Raw genomic sequence first — 15,502 nt, forward strand, 5'->3', positions numbered from 1 at the left:
ACAGATACCAGTTTGCAAAATGGATGGAATGGAGACAGAGAAAGTGAAAGAGAGAGAGAATAAAGAGGAACTATGTTCAGAGGGTGGGAGTGGTGCAGTAGAAAGAGGGGGGGGGAGAGACCTGGTTATTCAACAATCCAGCAGTCTCCCTTTCCCTATAGGGTGGGTCTGACTGAGAGGAAATCGCCACCAGCCAACTACACATGGTGGATTCCTGGCATTGTGGAGTTAACAGTTGGGGCTCCGGTTGGAAAGATGTCCTGCAAGAAGAGGAGTCTCCAGCAAGGAAAAATGGGGCTGCCATGCTTGCTGTTTTTGCTTTTACTGCATGTGGGTGAGTTTCCTTTCCAAGAGATGTCTTCTCCTGCTTTCAGAAAACTTGGGTCCTCTAACAGCCTATTGGCATATTCTGCAGAATTAGATACAGTAGATCAAGCTTGTAGAATTCTGGGCTGTGGTTCTTCATATCATAAGTGGGGGGGACCATAGTGGTGGATGCTACCTCCATGTAAATATATATTCATATAAATCCCTGTCTGTAGCAAGCTAGCAGCAGAGAATGATGCTGAATATTCCCTCTCAGACCTGCTACTTTTCCAGAGGCAGAAATATGATTCCTGTCCCTACAATCTGAAAGGGGACAGGCTGGGTTCAGACCACCTCCCCATTCTCTGCCAACTGGCTTGCAGAGTGGATATTCACATAGCCTTGGTGACTCATGAAAAAATGGTGCTAGACAGAGTGACTCCTGTGTTGTTGGCAATACCAGGTACAAGCCTTCTTAGATAGCTACAAACAACAGACAACACGGTAATATTACAGGATGTATAGAAATAACAAAAACTGTGAAAGCACTAATATATATATATATATGCAACCGGAGGGGATGGAATACATAACACATATGCAAATGTCTCTGAAGAGGCAGATAAGGCTCAAAAAGTGCAACGTTCAATGTGCAAAAAGTCCAATGTAATAAAGTGCTAAAGTCTCTCAGGCGTCCTTGTCTGTCCTCCGACGGGTGGCTAGCAGGAACCGTTGAGGTTTGTGAGCGTTTCAGCCTTGTTAAGTTTTAGTGTATGAACATGTTGATGAAGTCCGTCCCTTGAAGAAACTGTAGCAGTGAAACGGGGATAACACAAGCTAGCCGCCCGTCGGAGGACAGACGAGGACGCCTGAGAGACTTTAGCACCTTATTACATTGGACTTCTTAGATAGCTAGCTTGATAGAGTAGAGTCAGGGTGGTGTAGTGATTAAAATGTTGGGCTCTAGAACATGGGAGACCAGAGTTTTAATCACCACTTGGCCATGAAGCTCACCAGGACTCACTTAGGCCTGTCGCTGCCTGTCAGCCTAACATGTTTGTGAGGATAAAGGGGAGAACAGGCTATGCCACCTTGAGCTCCTTGGAGGAAATGGAATAAAATAGACAGGTAGGTAGACAGATAAGGTGTAGGCCACAAGAGTCTCTAGCTCAGCCTTTCCCAACCTTGGGTTCCCAGAAGTTGTTGAACTACTACTGTCATCATCCCTGACTGCTTCTCCTGCTAGCTATGGATGATGGGAATTGTCGTCCAACAACCCTTGAGGACCCAAGGTTGGGGAAGGCTGCTCTAGCAGGTCAAAAACTTACTGCCATTTGTGATATTGGTAGTAGAAACAGCAGTACAAAAGTACACAAGACAGCTTTTATTGCATATGGGCAAGTTTCTTTTCCCGAGAGACATTTTCCAACACAGAATGTGTGGGCAACGTTTTGGAATGATTATAGAGGAGTCCATAAGCAATTGGAAAGAGTGCAGGGCCGGCCCTACGGCCAGGCTGGTTGGAGCAGGGCACCACAGCGCCAGCCCGCCCGGTGGCCGGCGCGAGCTGCGCCTGCCCGCTGGCCGGCCGGCCCACCGCGCAGCTGCGCCCACGGCAACCGCGCTGTGCGCCCGCCTGCCACGCAGCAGCGCCTGTGGCAGCCGCACTGCGCCCGCCCACCCACAGCGCTGGGGAACGGGGCGGGGGTGCGCCGGAGGTATCCGGCGCACCACGGCACCAGGGGCGCTTAAGACGGCCCTGAAAGAGTGCCTTCTTGGCATAGCAGAAACCAGCTCACGAAGGGGGAATTGTCCCGTGCACCCTCAGGGGGAGGGCTTTCCAGAGCTCCAGCTGCCCAGGACAGTGTGGCCTGGGCTGTTAAGCAAGCCCACAAAATGAAGGAGAAGGATAATCTTTGGTGCAAGTTGGTACCTCTGACACCTTTGTTCACTGACCTGGAGTTTTTAGTGAAGGGAGCTGGGGGAGTGGGAGGGGTTAATAAATATTTTACATAAATAGGTAATAGAATAAGAAATCTGCATAGTAATGACAGATTTTTTTAAAAAAAAGATGGTTCCAGACACTGTGTTCATCCATAGAGCTGAATGCTCAGTAAATGTCTGGATGGGAATCATTTCCATTGTACTGCAAACCAGACAGTGGTTGGTCAAGGACAGGCATCCCCAAACTTCGGACCCTCCAGATGTTTTGGACTACAATTCCCATCTTCCCCGACCACTGGTCCTGTTAGCTAGGGATCATGGGAGTTGTAGGCCAAAACATCTGGAGGGCCGCAGTTTGGGGATGCCTGGTCAAGGACATTCTGCCCACCCTATTCTTCTTAATTAGGTACAACTTTGTACCTAATCCCCTGCCCTGTTTTATGCTGAAAGTTGACCAGCCTGCCCTTTGTCCATTCTTCTTCACCTCTGTCCTATGTGTCTGTAACAAGCTCTTTGTCACAAGCCAGATCCAATAAACCAAACTCTCCCCTCTGTGGTATCTCCCCAGTGAAAAAAAAACCCACCCCAAAAAATGTTGTACCTAATCTTGAATGGTGTCCAGGATCCTGTGAAAGCTGTAAGTCCTTTTGACCTTCCAGGGCCAGTGGCCACAGTTCTCTTCATGTTAACCAATTCTGCATGTGGCAGGTTCCTCAGGAAGTTCAGCGAGGTCATGTTTGTTTCATGAGAACAAATGCTGAAAAATCTCAACAAATTTCAAGGAAGCCATTAGAAGGGAGTTGAGAGGGAGTTGGAAAAGTCAGTTCTCTTCAGGGTGGTTGGAGGTTATTTAAAACTACAATTATAGAAGCTGAGCTTAAATGTATATAGTGCCAGTGTGGCTAATGAGCCTAGCCAAGGGGGCTATAAAAGGCAAGAAAACTTCCCTTAAAAATACAAATCTTGCTCAAATGAGGAGGGAGGGAATTAATTACAGATTCCATAAGTGACACCTAAGGTGGAAAGTAGGAATTTGCTACCAAGGAGTGTGGTGGAGTCTCCTTCTTTGGAATTCTTTAAGCAGAGGCTTGACAGGCATATGCCAAGAATGCTTTGATGGTGTTTCTTGCTTGGCAGGGGGTTGGACTGGATGGCCTTTGTGGTCTCTTCCAACTCTATGATTCTATAATTTCTCTCCAACCTTATCTTGCTGCTTTCCATTACTTTAAACACTTTCCCCTCAGCAGCCCATTTCCAGTATTCTTAAGCTGCGGTGGAGCTTCATGCTCTGGCACCGGGAGGCGGAGAGCAGGCGGGGGCAGGGCTGGTGCATGTCCTGGGGGCGGGGCATGGTGCTTGCAGGGGCGTGCTGCCCGGGGGGGGGGGCAGGGGACAGCCCCAATGGGACCCCACCAGGATCGCACTGCCGGGGGCGGTGCGCTCCTTCCGCACTCCTCTTCCTCCGCCAGTGTTCATAGGCTCATAGAGTTGGAAGGTGCATTTCAGGAACCACCCTATTCCTGTGATGGTATTTTGTTTTAACTGTTTGCAATTTTGAATTTAGTCTAGCCATGTGCTGTTGCAGAGGGGAACATGTCTCAGGAGAGAGACAGGCTTGTGTTCCTTGCAAATATGCAGAATCCGTACATACAGGATGCAATTGCATTGGGAAGTTGGTGGCTCAATGACAGATACTGTGCTTTTAGGTTAATCTTTTTCTCCTTGTCATTTTAGGGTTTATTATGCATGCTGCTCCACATTCTTCAGTGATTCAAACACCTGCCACTGTGACTGTGAAGGAAGGATCAACACTGAATATGCAGTGCAGCTTCAGTGGAAACGCCACCAAATGGGCTATTAACTGGTATAAAGTTAAAGGCGATGAAAATGTGGCATTGTATAACTCGAGCCCAATTCACATATTTCAAAATCTAGAAGGCAAATTAAGTAATTTCTCTTTGGAGTATGTGGATTTGAAGGATTCTGGAACTTATCTGTGTAACTTTTGCAGCGCAGAATGTGGACCTTTCAGTCATGGGACAAAGGTGACCATCACTGGTAAATACTTGAATTTCTTTCCAAAATCTGTTTTAACAGGGTAGTTTCCGTCCTCTAACACTTGTATAGTTTGTGGATTGGAGAATGTTTGTGGGGATTTGAGGCTGCTCAACACTTTTCAGAAAACCCACATTAGCTTTCCAAAGTAAGATAATAGTTCAGATAAAAATCAGGGCCTCTCTAGTCTAATGGGAGCATCATGGATATCCCAGTAACTGATTAATGGGGTCCATTTTTCTTCTGAAATGTGCAAAATGAAAGCATCCTTCACACATTACATTTGAGGGGGCACCATGTGAGTAAAATGTCTTCTGACACAAAGTGTGGGGTAAGGTCAGAGCCACAGCCTTGCCACACTTTCACTCATCTGATACCCATTCTCATCAATTCATTTGCTTTTCTTAGAGCTTATATATCTGTTTTATCCTGTTTTTGCTGTGCTCACTGCTTTGATCATTTTGTGCTGCACTGTGGTCCATAAACTTGTTTATTATGATTATTTAAAATGAGAAAAGCAGTCAAAACTTTCCAGTTTCCAGCAGAGCCCCTTATCTCCTATTGCCTCTCTTATGTTGCAGAGCACACAAACACATAGACACCTAAATCTGTATTAGCAACAACCAGAGAAAGATCCATTAAAACCATACATGGTTTGTACTTAACACCTAGTTGACTAGCCTTTATAAACCTGAACAGTTCTCTGATATGCTGGAGAGGGTGTCCTGCTATAAGGACATACTGACACATGTGGTGGGCATGTCCAAAAATTGAAAAGTTCTGGGGAAATGTTTTTACAGAGATATCTTTGATCACAAGTCAGAACGTACCCATGACCCCAGGACTGGCTCTGCTTAACCTGTCAGGTTACGCCATGCATTTGAAACAAAGAACTCATAACTCATCTGTTAACCACAGCAAGAATGGCCATTGCCAGGGCATGGAAATCATTGCAATTATTGACCATAGACCAGTGGTATAGTCCAATCTGGCAGGTAGCATTATTGGAAAAACTGACATGGAAAGTGAACATCGCAAGAGGTTAGAGGAACTATGGTAACTTTTATGCAGTCTGGGGCAACTTTATGGATCATACAAACAATGATACATATAGCAGAACGGTGCCTATGGTCTACACAGTTTGGCATTAATGAAGCACATATTTTAATTATTATTATTATTCCCTCCTGCCTTTGTACACGGTATAAACTCTGCAGACCAGCACTGCTGCTGATACAATATATCTTTTTAATTGTGGACAATAGTCCAAGCAATGGAGGTGATTATGTATAATGTTGTGTTTGTGATGATTGTGATGATTTTAGCAACAACTCTGAATACTCCAAAGACCTTTGCCAAAGTATATATGCATATATTAGCATATATACTTTGGCAAAGGTCTTTGGAGTATTCAGAGTATTCAGAGATGATTCTCTGACTGTATGTAGTTGTTTTACCTTTGTTTTGATTTTTTAAACACACACACACACACACACAGAGAGAGAGAGAGAGAGAGAGAGAGAGAGAGAGAGAGAGAGAGAGAGAGAGAGAGAGAGAGAATCTTCCTCAATGTAGTCCAGTCCTAGGACTGTCTGAGGTGCTTTTTCTAAATGCTTCAATCCCTCTTCTTCCACTCCAGCTACCTTTTCAGTATCCAATGCTTTCAGTAAGGGTGCAGATTACAACATCTCTTTCCCGCAGAAATTACCGACTTTGAGGTGAACCAGACTTCTGGACCCATCCGTGAAGTGGAAGGGGTGGATGTCTCCCTCGAGTGTCGCTTCAGGACAGTCGGCAGGAACAGCAGCATGTATGTCAGTTGGGACAAAGATGGGCTTGCGGTTGAGCAGGCTAACAAAACAGGCTCGTACAGAATCATTCAGAACCTGAGAGCAGGATTTTCTTCTCTCACCCTCACAAATGCTACTGTGAGCGATACAGGGACCTACATCTGTAACGTTGGGAGAGATCCAAGAAATCAATCAAAATCATCAGGAATTGCATCTCATGTTGTCATCACGAGTAAGTACTGGGAACTTTCTATCTGGTTATTAAGCGATGAGCAGAGGTGGTTATAGGAATGCACCCCAGAAGATAGTAACTCTTCATTTGAAGCTTCTCAGAGGTCCTTGGAGAATACTCCAAGATCGAAGTCTGTATTTCTGCTCCATAATGCAGAGGTAGGAAACCTTTTACAGCCTGAGGTGACACAACTTTTCAGTTGTTTAATCGCTTTCACACGGTCTCCTGGGAAAGATTTAAAACCACAGGGTAAATGTCCAGATTTAAGGGGGAATCATATAGGTCACAGCCACACTATGCATTTAAAGCACATGCCTTTCCCCAAAGAATAATGGAAATTGTAATATACCCCTTGCACAATAACAATTCCCAGCACCCTTAACAAACAACACTTCCCAGGATCCCAGGGGACGAGACACCCATGTGCTTTAAATGCAGCATGTGGATGTGGCCATAGAGTGTTTGCTTTTAGCTCCGCCCTATGTTTGGCAGGCTGACATTTCTCAGTCATCAGGCACAGGCTGCATCCTCCTTGGCCTACCACAGGCCATCAAATCCACTGTCCTGCGCTAAAGGCAGGAGGATCCATCAATTTCAGTTTCTTTCGGCGTCTCATTTTTTCAGTCTTAAGTTCAGTTCACCACATCTCCACACCAGTTTATTTTTTTTTAAGTCCTCACAAAAATAGCCAGCATTTTAGTGCCAATTAACCCTAATTAATTTTTGCACGCTATTTTCACACATATACACATATGCATCTTTGTATACACGTCCCCCTTAAAGTTCAGATTTTTGTAGACGCTATATGGCTAGAGCACTGCTTTGCCAAACCTGGGTGTGTGTGAATTTCAACATGTAGCTGCATTTTGGTTTGTATATACCAGTATTTGGGGGAAGTGCAAATGTGGTTTGCATTCAGTTGTGATGAAACAGATCTGAATCTCTCTCTGTCTGCCTCATGTAGCTTCAGACTCCAGCAGTAGCACTCCAACAGGTTCATTCTCCATTTGTCTACCTGCTGACCTCCATTATGTTTTGGACTACAACTCTTGGGAACCCCAGCCTACTCAACTGTACTCCCCTCAGCTCTAACGCTATGCAGCCATGCTAGCTGGGGATGATGGAAATTGTAGTCCTAAACAACTGGAGGGTTGTTCTCTGGCCCACACTGAAGGCTGCATTCACAGCCACTCCTAAAGCCATTTAGTACCCTCAGTGCTCAGCCTAACAAAGATCCAGAGAAAAGCCAAGAACGCAAACTTCAAAGAAGTTAATAGTTCCATGCACAAGTTCCATGTCTTCATATTTAACTAAAAGCCACAAAATCTGGCACAACTGCCATTATTTGCCCAGTCTCACAGATGCAGACTTTATCTCCTCTGGCAATTTGAAGGTTGCACACTGGAGTTGTCAAATGCTTTTTCTGCTCTTTCCACAGTGGCTAATCTGTCAGTCATCCAGTCACCTGCTTTCATCCAAGGAATGGAAGGGCAAACACTCATTATAAACTGTAGCGTTGCAGTTGCCAAGAATGTGCCACTCCTCCCGTACAGTGTCACCTGGTATAAAAATGGCACCGATGGACATGAGGAGGTGGTGACAGGTGCAGGCAGGACTCTGAGCATGACCACAGGCCTGGCTTCTCTCGTTCTGAACAATGTCCAAAGGAACGACTCTGGAACGTACCGATGTGCTGTCGGTAGTAATGGCCGAGGAAATGGGACCATGGTGACAATCTCTGGTAAACAGAATCATCTCTCCCCCCCCCCCACGATTTTCTTTCTACAGGAAATGAGATGCAAAGGTGTTTGGCACCGATAGGTAGGAAATGTACAGAGATATAAAAGAAAATTAAAACAAAATTTTCCAGTTGTAGAAAGATAGAAATTCTGGGTCACTTTTGACCCAAATGAGATGTTAAGAGCTTCCATCCTCTGCCCCCCCTTCTTGCCCCAAGTCCCCACTTTTTTTGGGGGGGAAGAACATTTCTCAGCAAGTTGCAAGTTTTGTTTTCAGACACAGCTCTGTTCTTGCCGATGAGTTGATGGTGGTTTGAAATACTGAAGGACAGTGAATGTATCTCCACTGCTTCCACTGCCATTTCCTAGGTATAAAACCTCCATCCTTTCCCACAAGATGATGTCTCAAAGTGGCTAGCAAAGCCATAAAATACAAACAACTTAATGATCAGTTATCAAAACAACTTAATGATCCACTGCCCACTGGTCCATGCTAATTTTCCTGAAGTTGGAACTTGGGCATGAACAAAAGTTTGGGGTGTCAGCCATACCCTCCAATGAAGCCCTGTCCAGCAGCAGAATCTTGCCTGCCTGCTTCATTTCACCATCAAGGGGGTCTTTCTTTTCCTATTCCTTCTCAACCAGAACGTGACAAGCAGCTAGAAACGGACAGCGGAAGTCCTGGAGCTGGAATTGGAGCTAGAATTGGAGCTGGAGCCGGAGCTGCAGCAGGACTCCTCATTCTCTTGCTGCTCAGTGTCTTAGCATGGAGATACAAGAAGATGGCTAAAGGTAAGGCTCTCTCCCATGACAGATCTAAGCCAAGCACCTTGGAGAGGTCATATGGGAGGTAAACGGATTAGCTCACACAATGTGCATTTGCAAATGCTTCCCTGGGCATGCCAGGGAGGGGGTGTTGCAAACTGCGAGGGGGAAGAACTGCAATTCAGTTAATTTGATTTGATGCAAACTTTCTGAATTCATATTTTTGGAAACAATCTCTGATTTGAAGTACAACCATCCTTCCAAATTCGCGCTTCTCTGAAATGTGCAATGTTGTCAACCAACCAAGTAACATGCCCCAAAACGCTTGTGCTAGAGTACATAGAAATGCATATATTAGAGAAAACAATGTTTAAAATTATTTACATGAGGTAAAAATTATTTATATGAGTCTCTCACTTTTAAAGATTTGAAGTACTGTATAAGTATTTTGTTATTCGTTTACGTATCTAGAGCATTTCCACCCTGCTCTTCAGCCAAAACTAGGCTCTCAGACCAGCTTAAAAGATCAGAAGACTGCCCCTGCCTTTAAACCTACGTTCTAAAAGACATAACACAAAAAGAAAAGGGATAGCTTGAGAGGAGGAAAGAATAAACAACCATAAGTTACAACACTCCACAGATAGAACTGCCCTGAGATCTTATGATGAAGGACAGTATATAAATACAAATAAAACCTTCTTCTTCTTCTTCTTCTTCTTCTTCTTCTTCTTCTTCTTCTTCTTCTTCTTCTTCTTCTTCTTCTTCTTCTTCTTCTTCTTCTTCTTCTTCTTCTTCTTCTTCTTCTTCTCCTCCTCCTCCTCCTCCTCCTCCTCCTCCTCCTCCTCCTCCTCCTCCTCCTCCTCCTCATGCTGTGGAAATGCCACTGCTGCTTTGATGCTTTTGGCAATAGCAGCTGGTAGCTGGGGCTGGGCTGTTTCTCAGCTGCAGCTGTGTCCAGGCACAGTGTCCAGGTGCCTGACAGCTGCTTCCACTCTCTCTGGTGGACTCAGTGTGGGCCCAGACATATTCATAAAAAGGAGCTTGCTCAGTTTTTACAGGCTGCTTGCCTTATGGCTAGGCCAGAGCACCAATGAGGTGTGGAGAGGCAACCCCATCAGGTGGCAGAAGTCCCTGAGGTGGTGCTCCTGCAGGCACCCTACCTGCCCCACCACCTCCACTGCTGCTGGAGAAGCGGTGCTGGAATTGCCACCAATTTTCACCAAGAGCTCTCAAGAGATATCACCGGAAATTGGCATTGTGGCACTGCAGTGAGCAGTGTGGCACCAGAGGAGGTAGGTGCCACGGCAGAGGCAGTAGCGTCAATGGGGGAGAGACGAGCAGAGTGGAGCTGCATTTCCTGTTTCACGCCGCCACCGGGCGAGGCTTTGCAAGGGCTTCTTCTCAAGGAGAAGTCATTGCAGAGCCTCATGTCCCCCACATTGTGGGGCAGCAGTGGGGGATTTGGCCTCCGGTGCCTTGGGCTGCCGCTGCTTACAACCCCCCAGGGGTGGAACCACAACCGGCTCTTCCTCCTGCAGACAGCACAGGAGGAGCCAGCTTTTTGGAGCCCAAGGACACATTTGCAAAACGGAGATATGGTCTCTCTCTCTCTCTCTCTCTCTCTCTCTCTCTCTCTCTCTCTCTCTCTCTCTCTCTCTCTCTCTCTCCTTTCAAGCCTCATTTCAATAAGGGGAGAGGATCCTGTGGGCACCAGGGAAGGCCTCTGTGTGCCTGCACTACCATAAACACCAATCTGGTAACCTCTGCTTTACCCCTATCCAGCTGTTTCTTCTAGCTCCAGGGCTACAGACAGTGCTATTTTTCTTAAAAAATGTTTAGGCATACTCTCGTTTTTTCCTACTCATATTGAAATACTGCCCCTCAATGTTTAGGGGTATGAGTACCCCTGCGTGCCCATCTCCACCCAGGATGGTTAACAAAGAATTTCTGTGGAATGTGTCATCAACCACTTTTTCACTCTTGGGATTCTTTAATGCTCATTCAAGAATAACCACTTTCTCTTCATCATTCCATTCCAGAAAGCACAACAGAGACAGAAGCTGTTTCAACTAAAGAAGCAGGAACGGTAAGAGGGATTTTTTTCCTGACCAGGGCAGCCATTTTAAGTTGTCACCCATGGCGCTTTAATAAGGCAGGGGGTTGGACTGGATGGCCCTTGTGGACTCTTCCAACTCTATGATTCTATGATAAAGATATGAGTACTGGCAACTCATTTTTAAAAAACAAAAAAACCCACTGTGGTTAGTCATCACTGGACTGTGATTTGTGTTGTCTTTTAAATATATATATTTTGCTCCCTTAGGGTGTTGATCCATTACCCTGAAATGTATTTCTGCAAACCTTGGGTTTTCCCCAAACATGCTGATTGATACCTTTCCCCTCCCCTCTTGTTTCTTAGTGGCCTGGTTTTGATTCTAGTTCTGTTTGCACTGATCACACAAGTTCACTATTAGAGGGGGAGTAAAATGGCGACACATCTGTTGTGGTGCTGCCTCCCCAGGATGGCGAAATTTTCTCTTTCTTTGAGGAAGGGTTGGATCGTGTCTCTTGCAGCCTTTGCCAACCTGGTACCTTCCAGATGTTGCAGTCCAACAACATCCAAAGGACACCAGGTTGTCAAAAGTTTGCTTACTGTATCCATTTCCCCTCTCGCCTGCTCCAAAGCTCCCGATGTATATATTTATTTCTGCAGCTTCTTTTGCCACCTGCAAACAATATGCTTTCAAGAGCACCAGAGACAGAACAAAACAAACTTTCTGATCCCCGCCCTCTCTTTCTCTTGACAGCGCCTTCCTTTAACCGGCCGGCAGAAAGAGCTGACCTATGCCAGCCTCCGCTTCAACAAAAAGGAAGTGGAACCAGATGCTGGGGTGATCTATGCGGAAGTACGAACAAAACCAAAACAGCGAGCTGGCAACAGCCAGATCTAGCCTCCAAACCAGCCACTTGCACTAGAGGAAATGACACAGGATGGGAGCGAGGCATGAGCTGCCTTTCAAAAGTCATTGGACCCCCCATTCCCTATAACACTGTTCCTGGTCCCTTTAGAAGCAACGGAGCTGCTGCCTTGAAGACCCACATTCTGGAAGATTTGCTGATGCCCTCATCCCCTTTTCTTCCTCATCTTTTGCTGGGCAGCCTGAATCTATGGTCATGATGTCTGGCTCTTGGGATGCTGCTGAAGCCATCATTGGCCCTCGCCATCACTGACCCTTGCCATCTCAGCCATCTCCCTCCTTCCAAAGGAGCAGGTGTAGGAAGCCTGTGGTGGCTGCTGCTGCAAAGCGGGTGACTGACTAGGGTGAGGTCCCTTGGCTGGGTGTCCTCCAGAGCCAACATTTGGAATGCATGCACTTGCTCTCAAGAGCTGCTGGCTTTCCTTCATTCCCACCTGTGGCTGTTGAGAAGCCACTTCCCCACATGGCTGCAGTGTGGATTTGTGTATACATTTATCATGTGGGAGGAGGCCAATTGTGTGGGTCATACTCTTGCAACTGCCACAAGCAAATGTAACAATTGTGCGTGTGAGAGAGAGAGACTGTGCATCTGATCTGGTTGCAGAGAAGTGGCTGCAATGCTGTTATGAACATAGGACAGGGAGCAATCAGCTAGAAGAGGCTTGGATTTGTGGGTCATGTCAAATGAGGAGCAATGATTCCTTGCATTATCCAGGGTTGGACTTGATGGCCCTTGGGGTGCCTTCTAATTCAACAGTTGTATGATTCAACCGGCTCTCTGTTTCTCGTTTGCCAGAGCCATGCACTGAAGTACACATTCAGACAATGGACAACTCTGTGGTACAGCCAGTGGCAGCTGGCGCTTATTGGATCTAGTAGGGCTACAAAGTCATGGGGTGTTACCACCTAGAGGTCATGGGCATGGCCAAGTTCTGGTGTGCTCTCCATCTCCTCCTCTTGCAAAGATATTGTGGGCACTTAAGCATTGCTGTTTTACCGATCATTAGCACCTAAACTGAAAAATGTTTTCCTTTGGTTCAGAAGGGGCACAATTGCTTCTCTGCTGGCATACAAGTTGTGTGGCCTCCACTTGTTCCGGTTCTCTCCGTGTCCTCTTCATTTGCAAAGAAAGTGTTTAAATGCTGCAGTTTTATTAATGCCGAGCACCTAAGCCCTTCTGCTGTCACAATATCTTGTACCAATTCATGGCACAGTAACTGTACATCAGGGGCGTAGCAAGGGGGGCGATGGGGGCGGGGTGCCCCGGGTTCTACCTTGGGGGGGTGACACTCGGCGCGCCCCTCCCTACCCCTCGCCTCCGCCCGCACACACCTTACGGACATGCGTGGTCTGTACGGGCTGCCACTCTCGCGTGGCAGCTCGTTATGGGCTGCTGTGTGCAAGCGGCACCCGGTATGGATTGCGGGCACCCGGTATGGATTACGCATGTGCAGCATCATGTGCATGCGCAGTCCGTACGGGCTGCTGCTGCACACCAGTGGCGGCCCGTACTGATTGCGCATGTGCTGTGCCAGCCAGCCGCCATGGCGCCAAGTGAGACTTTTTGCCAGGCACAGTGGCGGCACTCAGCTTGGGAGTCGCCGGGGGGGGGGCACGACGTCTGCGCATGCGCCGAACATCACGGCGCCCCGCCCCCGGGTTTGCCACCTCAGTGCCGCTCTGGCTTCCTCCGCCAGTGCTGTACATTACCCAGAATTCATAGGACTGTAAACATTGAAGACTGCAGCTGGGGAAAAGAAAACCACGTTTCATTGCTTCCTCATGGTAGAAAACCAATATTGACCCTTCCTCCCACATAGTGCATCAAGGCGAGGGTGTGCTTCAGCTTCATTCTATTTAACATGCAGTTTTTTTTGATGTACATACAGTATTTTCCAGAGAGGAGTATTCAAATATTTGACAACACTCTGCTTGCCACCCCCCACCCCCCAGAAGTATGGAGTGTCGGACCGTGGTGGCTTCAGGGCAGAGTTTTGAGGCAGATATCCAGGGCCTGCAGAACAGGATGAGAAGCAGGGTCTTCAAATGTAGCAAGCCTGGCTCAACACATTTGAAGTAGCACCCTATTAAGATCCCCACCCCCCCAAAAAAGAAAAAGAAAATCACAAAGTCCATAGTCTGAAATTACACCCAATTGCACCACCCAGTCCAGGAGATCCCTTTTGCCTCCTTTGGAACCCCCCCCCCATATAGATAATCTGCACCCCGTGACCCCCACCTATCCAAGTTCATTTGGCGTAGCTGAGATTGTGTGCCACAGATGCTTCACCCATCAACCTCTTGGTAGGAAACGAGGGAGGGTGGTGAGACAGGGAAAGTGGAGGTAGCCCTCTTGCACAGCTGAGTGCTCTCTTTCAAGGTCTGTGAACCTGGTGCAGCCCTGGCTGTTTGAACAAGATGAGAGGAATTACACATGCAGCCCTAGAAGCTTCTGTGTGTGCCTATCTCCTAGCTTGATCAAGCCACAGAGCCACATATCCTTTGCACTGTCTGGCTGCTCAGGTCCGACTGATTTTATTCTGTCTGGTTTAATAATAATAATAATAATAATTTATTATTTATACCCCGCCCATCTGGCCGGGTTCCCCCAGCCACTCTGGGCGGCTTCCAAAAAAAACAGAAATTCTAAAATACAGAAATCCATCTTTTTAAGCAAACTGCCTGTATTCTTCATCTACCGCAATCACTGGCGGAGGAAGAGGAGTACAGGGGGAGCACACCGCGCCCCTGGCAGCGCGATCCCGGCAGGGTGCCATCACGGCTGCCCCCCCCATGCTGGGCACCCCGCCCCCAGGACGTGCGCCAGCCCCGCCCCCGCCTGCTGTCCACCCCCCCGGTGCCGGAGCATGAAGCTGCGCCACTGACCACAATGCCCCCATAATGCCACCAACCCAAGGTCCTTTAAATTTGGTTTGATGATATGGACAATTAGAAGGGCATGATAATTTGCAGCCGAGAGGCAGACTCAGGGGCGAAGTTGCTGTGATTTTAATTGCTTGAATGCAATTACTATGCATGCCTGTTGTTAGTTATAGAGCAGCTGTGGAGAGTGAGGTGGGAAAATTTAACTCCCTGCCCCCCTGCCAGTAAAAATTGCCTCTCGCAGGCTGCTATTTGCATTTGGAGGGAAGCCTCTCCAGTGGTGGTAACTGAGGCTTCTCTTGAAATGCAAATAGGAGCTTCTGAGGTTATTTTTACTGACAGGCGGCCAAAGAAATCCCCCCCACTCTCCACTATTCTCTCCCCGCCCTCCCGCCGCCCTGGTCCCAAGGCTGCTCAAGCTTCCTACAACTGCTGTAGACACAACACAAATATGCCCATTATGCCTTCTTGCCATTAACTTTGCATCTAGCTTGGCCCTGACCACTTTCTCACTTATCTCTTCTGTCTGCGTTGGAGGCATGTGGAGGGCAGAGAGGAGATTCCCGTTGCTCTGAAGTTTCTGCTCACCACTATGAGGTCTTCTGGACTGCAATAGATGGGTCCTGAGGGTTGCAAAGTGGAGCTGAGACTGGCACCCTGAGCCCTCAGCTAGAGGTTCAGCGAAGGGTTGTGAAACCTTCAAACAATGGCACCGTATGGTCTTTTAGATTCTTGCATTGCAGGAGGCTGGACTAGAAGGCCCTCGGCATACCCTTCCAACTCTAAAACTCTATGATACAGAACAAAAGA

General features: G+C 47.2%; 1 protein-coding gene across 1 annotated transcript; it reads left to right on the forward strand.

The window, feature by feature from the left end:
- The first annotated feature begins 119 nt into the window (after positions 1 to 119).
- LOC118087343 (hemolin-like) lies at positions 120 to 12,898 on the forward strand. The gene is made up of 7 exons (XM_035119901.3): positions 120 to 334; positions 3,985 to 4,308; positions 6,007 to 6,327; positions 7,766 to 8,068; positions 8,712 to 8,858; positions 10,871 to 10,917; positions 11,639 to 12,898. Exons 1-7 carry the CDS (start codon positions 256 to 258, stop codon positions 11,780 to 11,782), a joined length of 1,365 nt encoding a protein of 454 aa, XP_034975792.3. The 5' UTR covers positions 120 to 255; the 3' UTR covers positions 11,783 to 12,898.
- The last annotated feature ends 2,604 nt before the right edge of the window (positions 12,899 to 15,502 follow it).

This window comes from Zootoca vivipara, chromosome 6 (genome assembly GCF_965207765.1).
Source record: "Zootoca vivipara chromosome 6, rZooViv2.hap1.1, whole genome shotgun sequence".
In the NCBI taxonomy this organism is placed as follows: domain Eukaryota; kingdom Metazoa; phylum Chordata; class Lepidosauria; order Squamata; family Lacertidae; genus Zootoca; species Zootoca vivipara.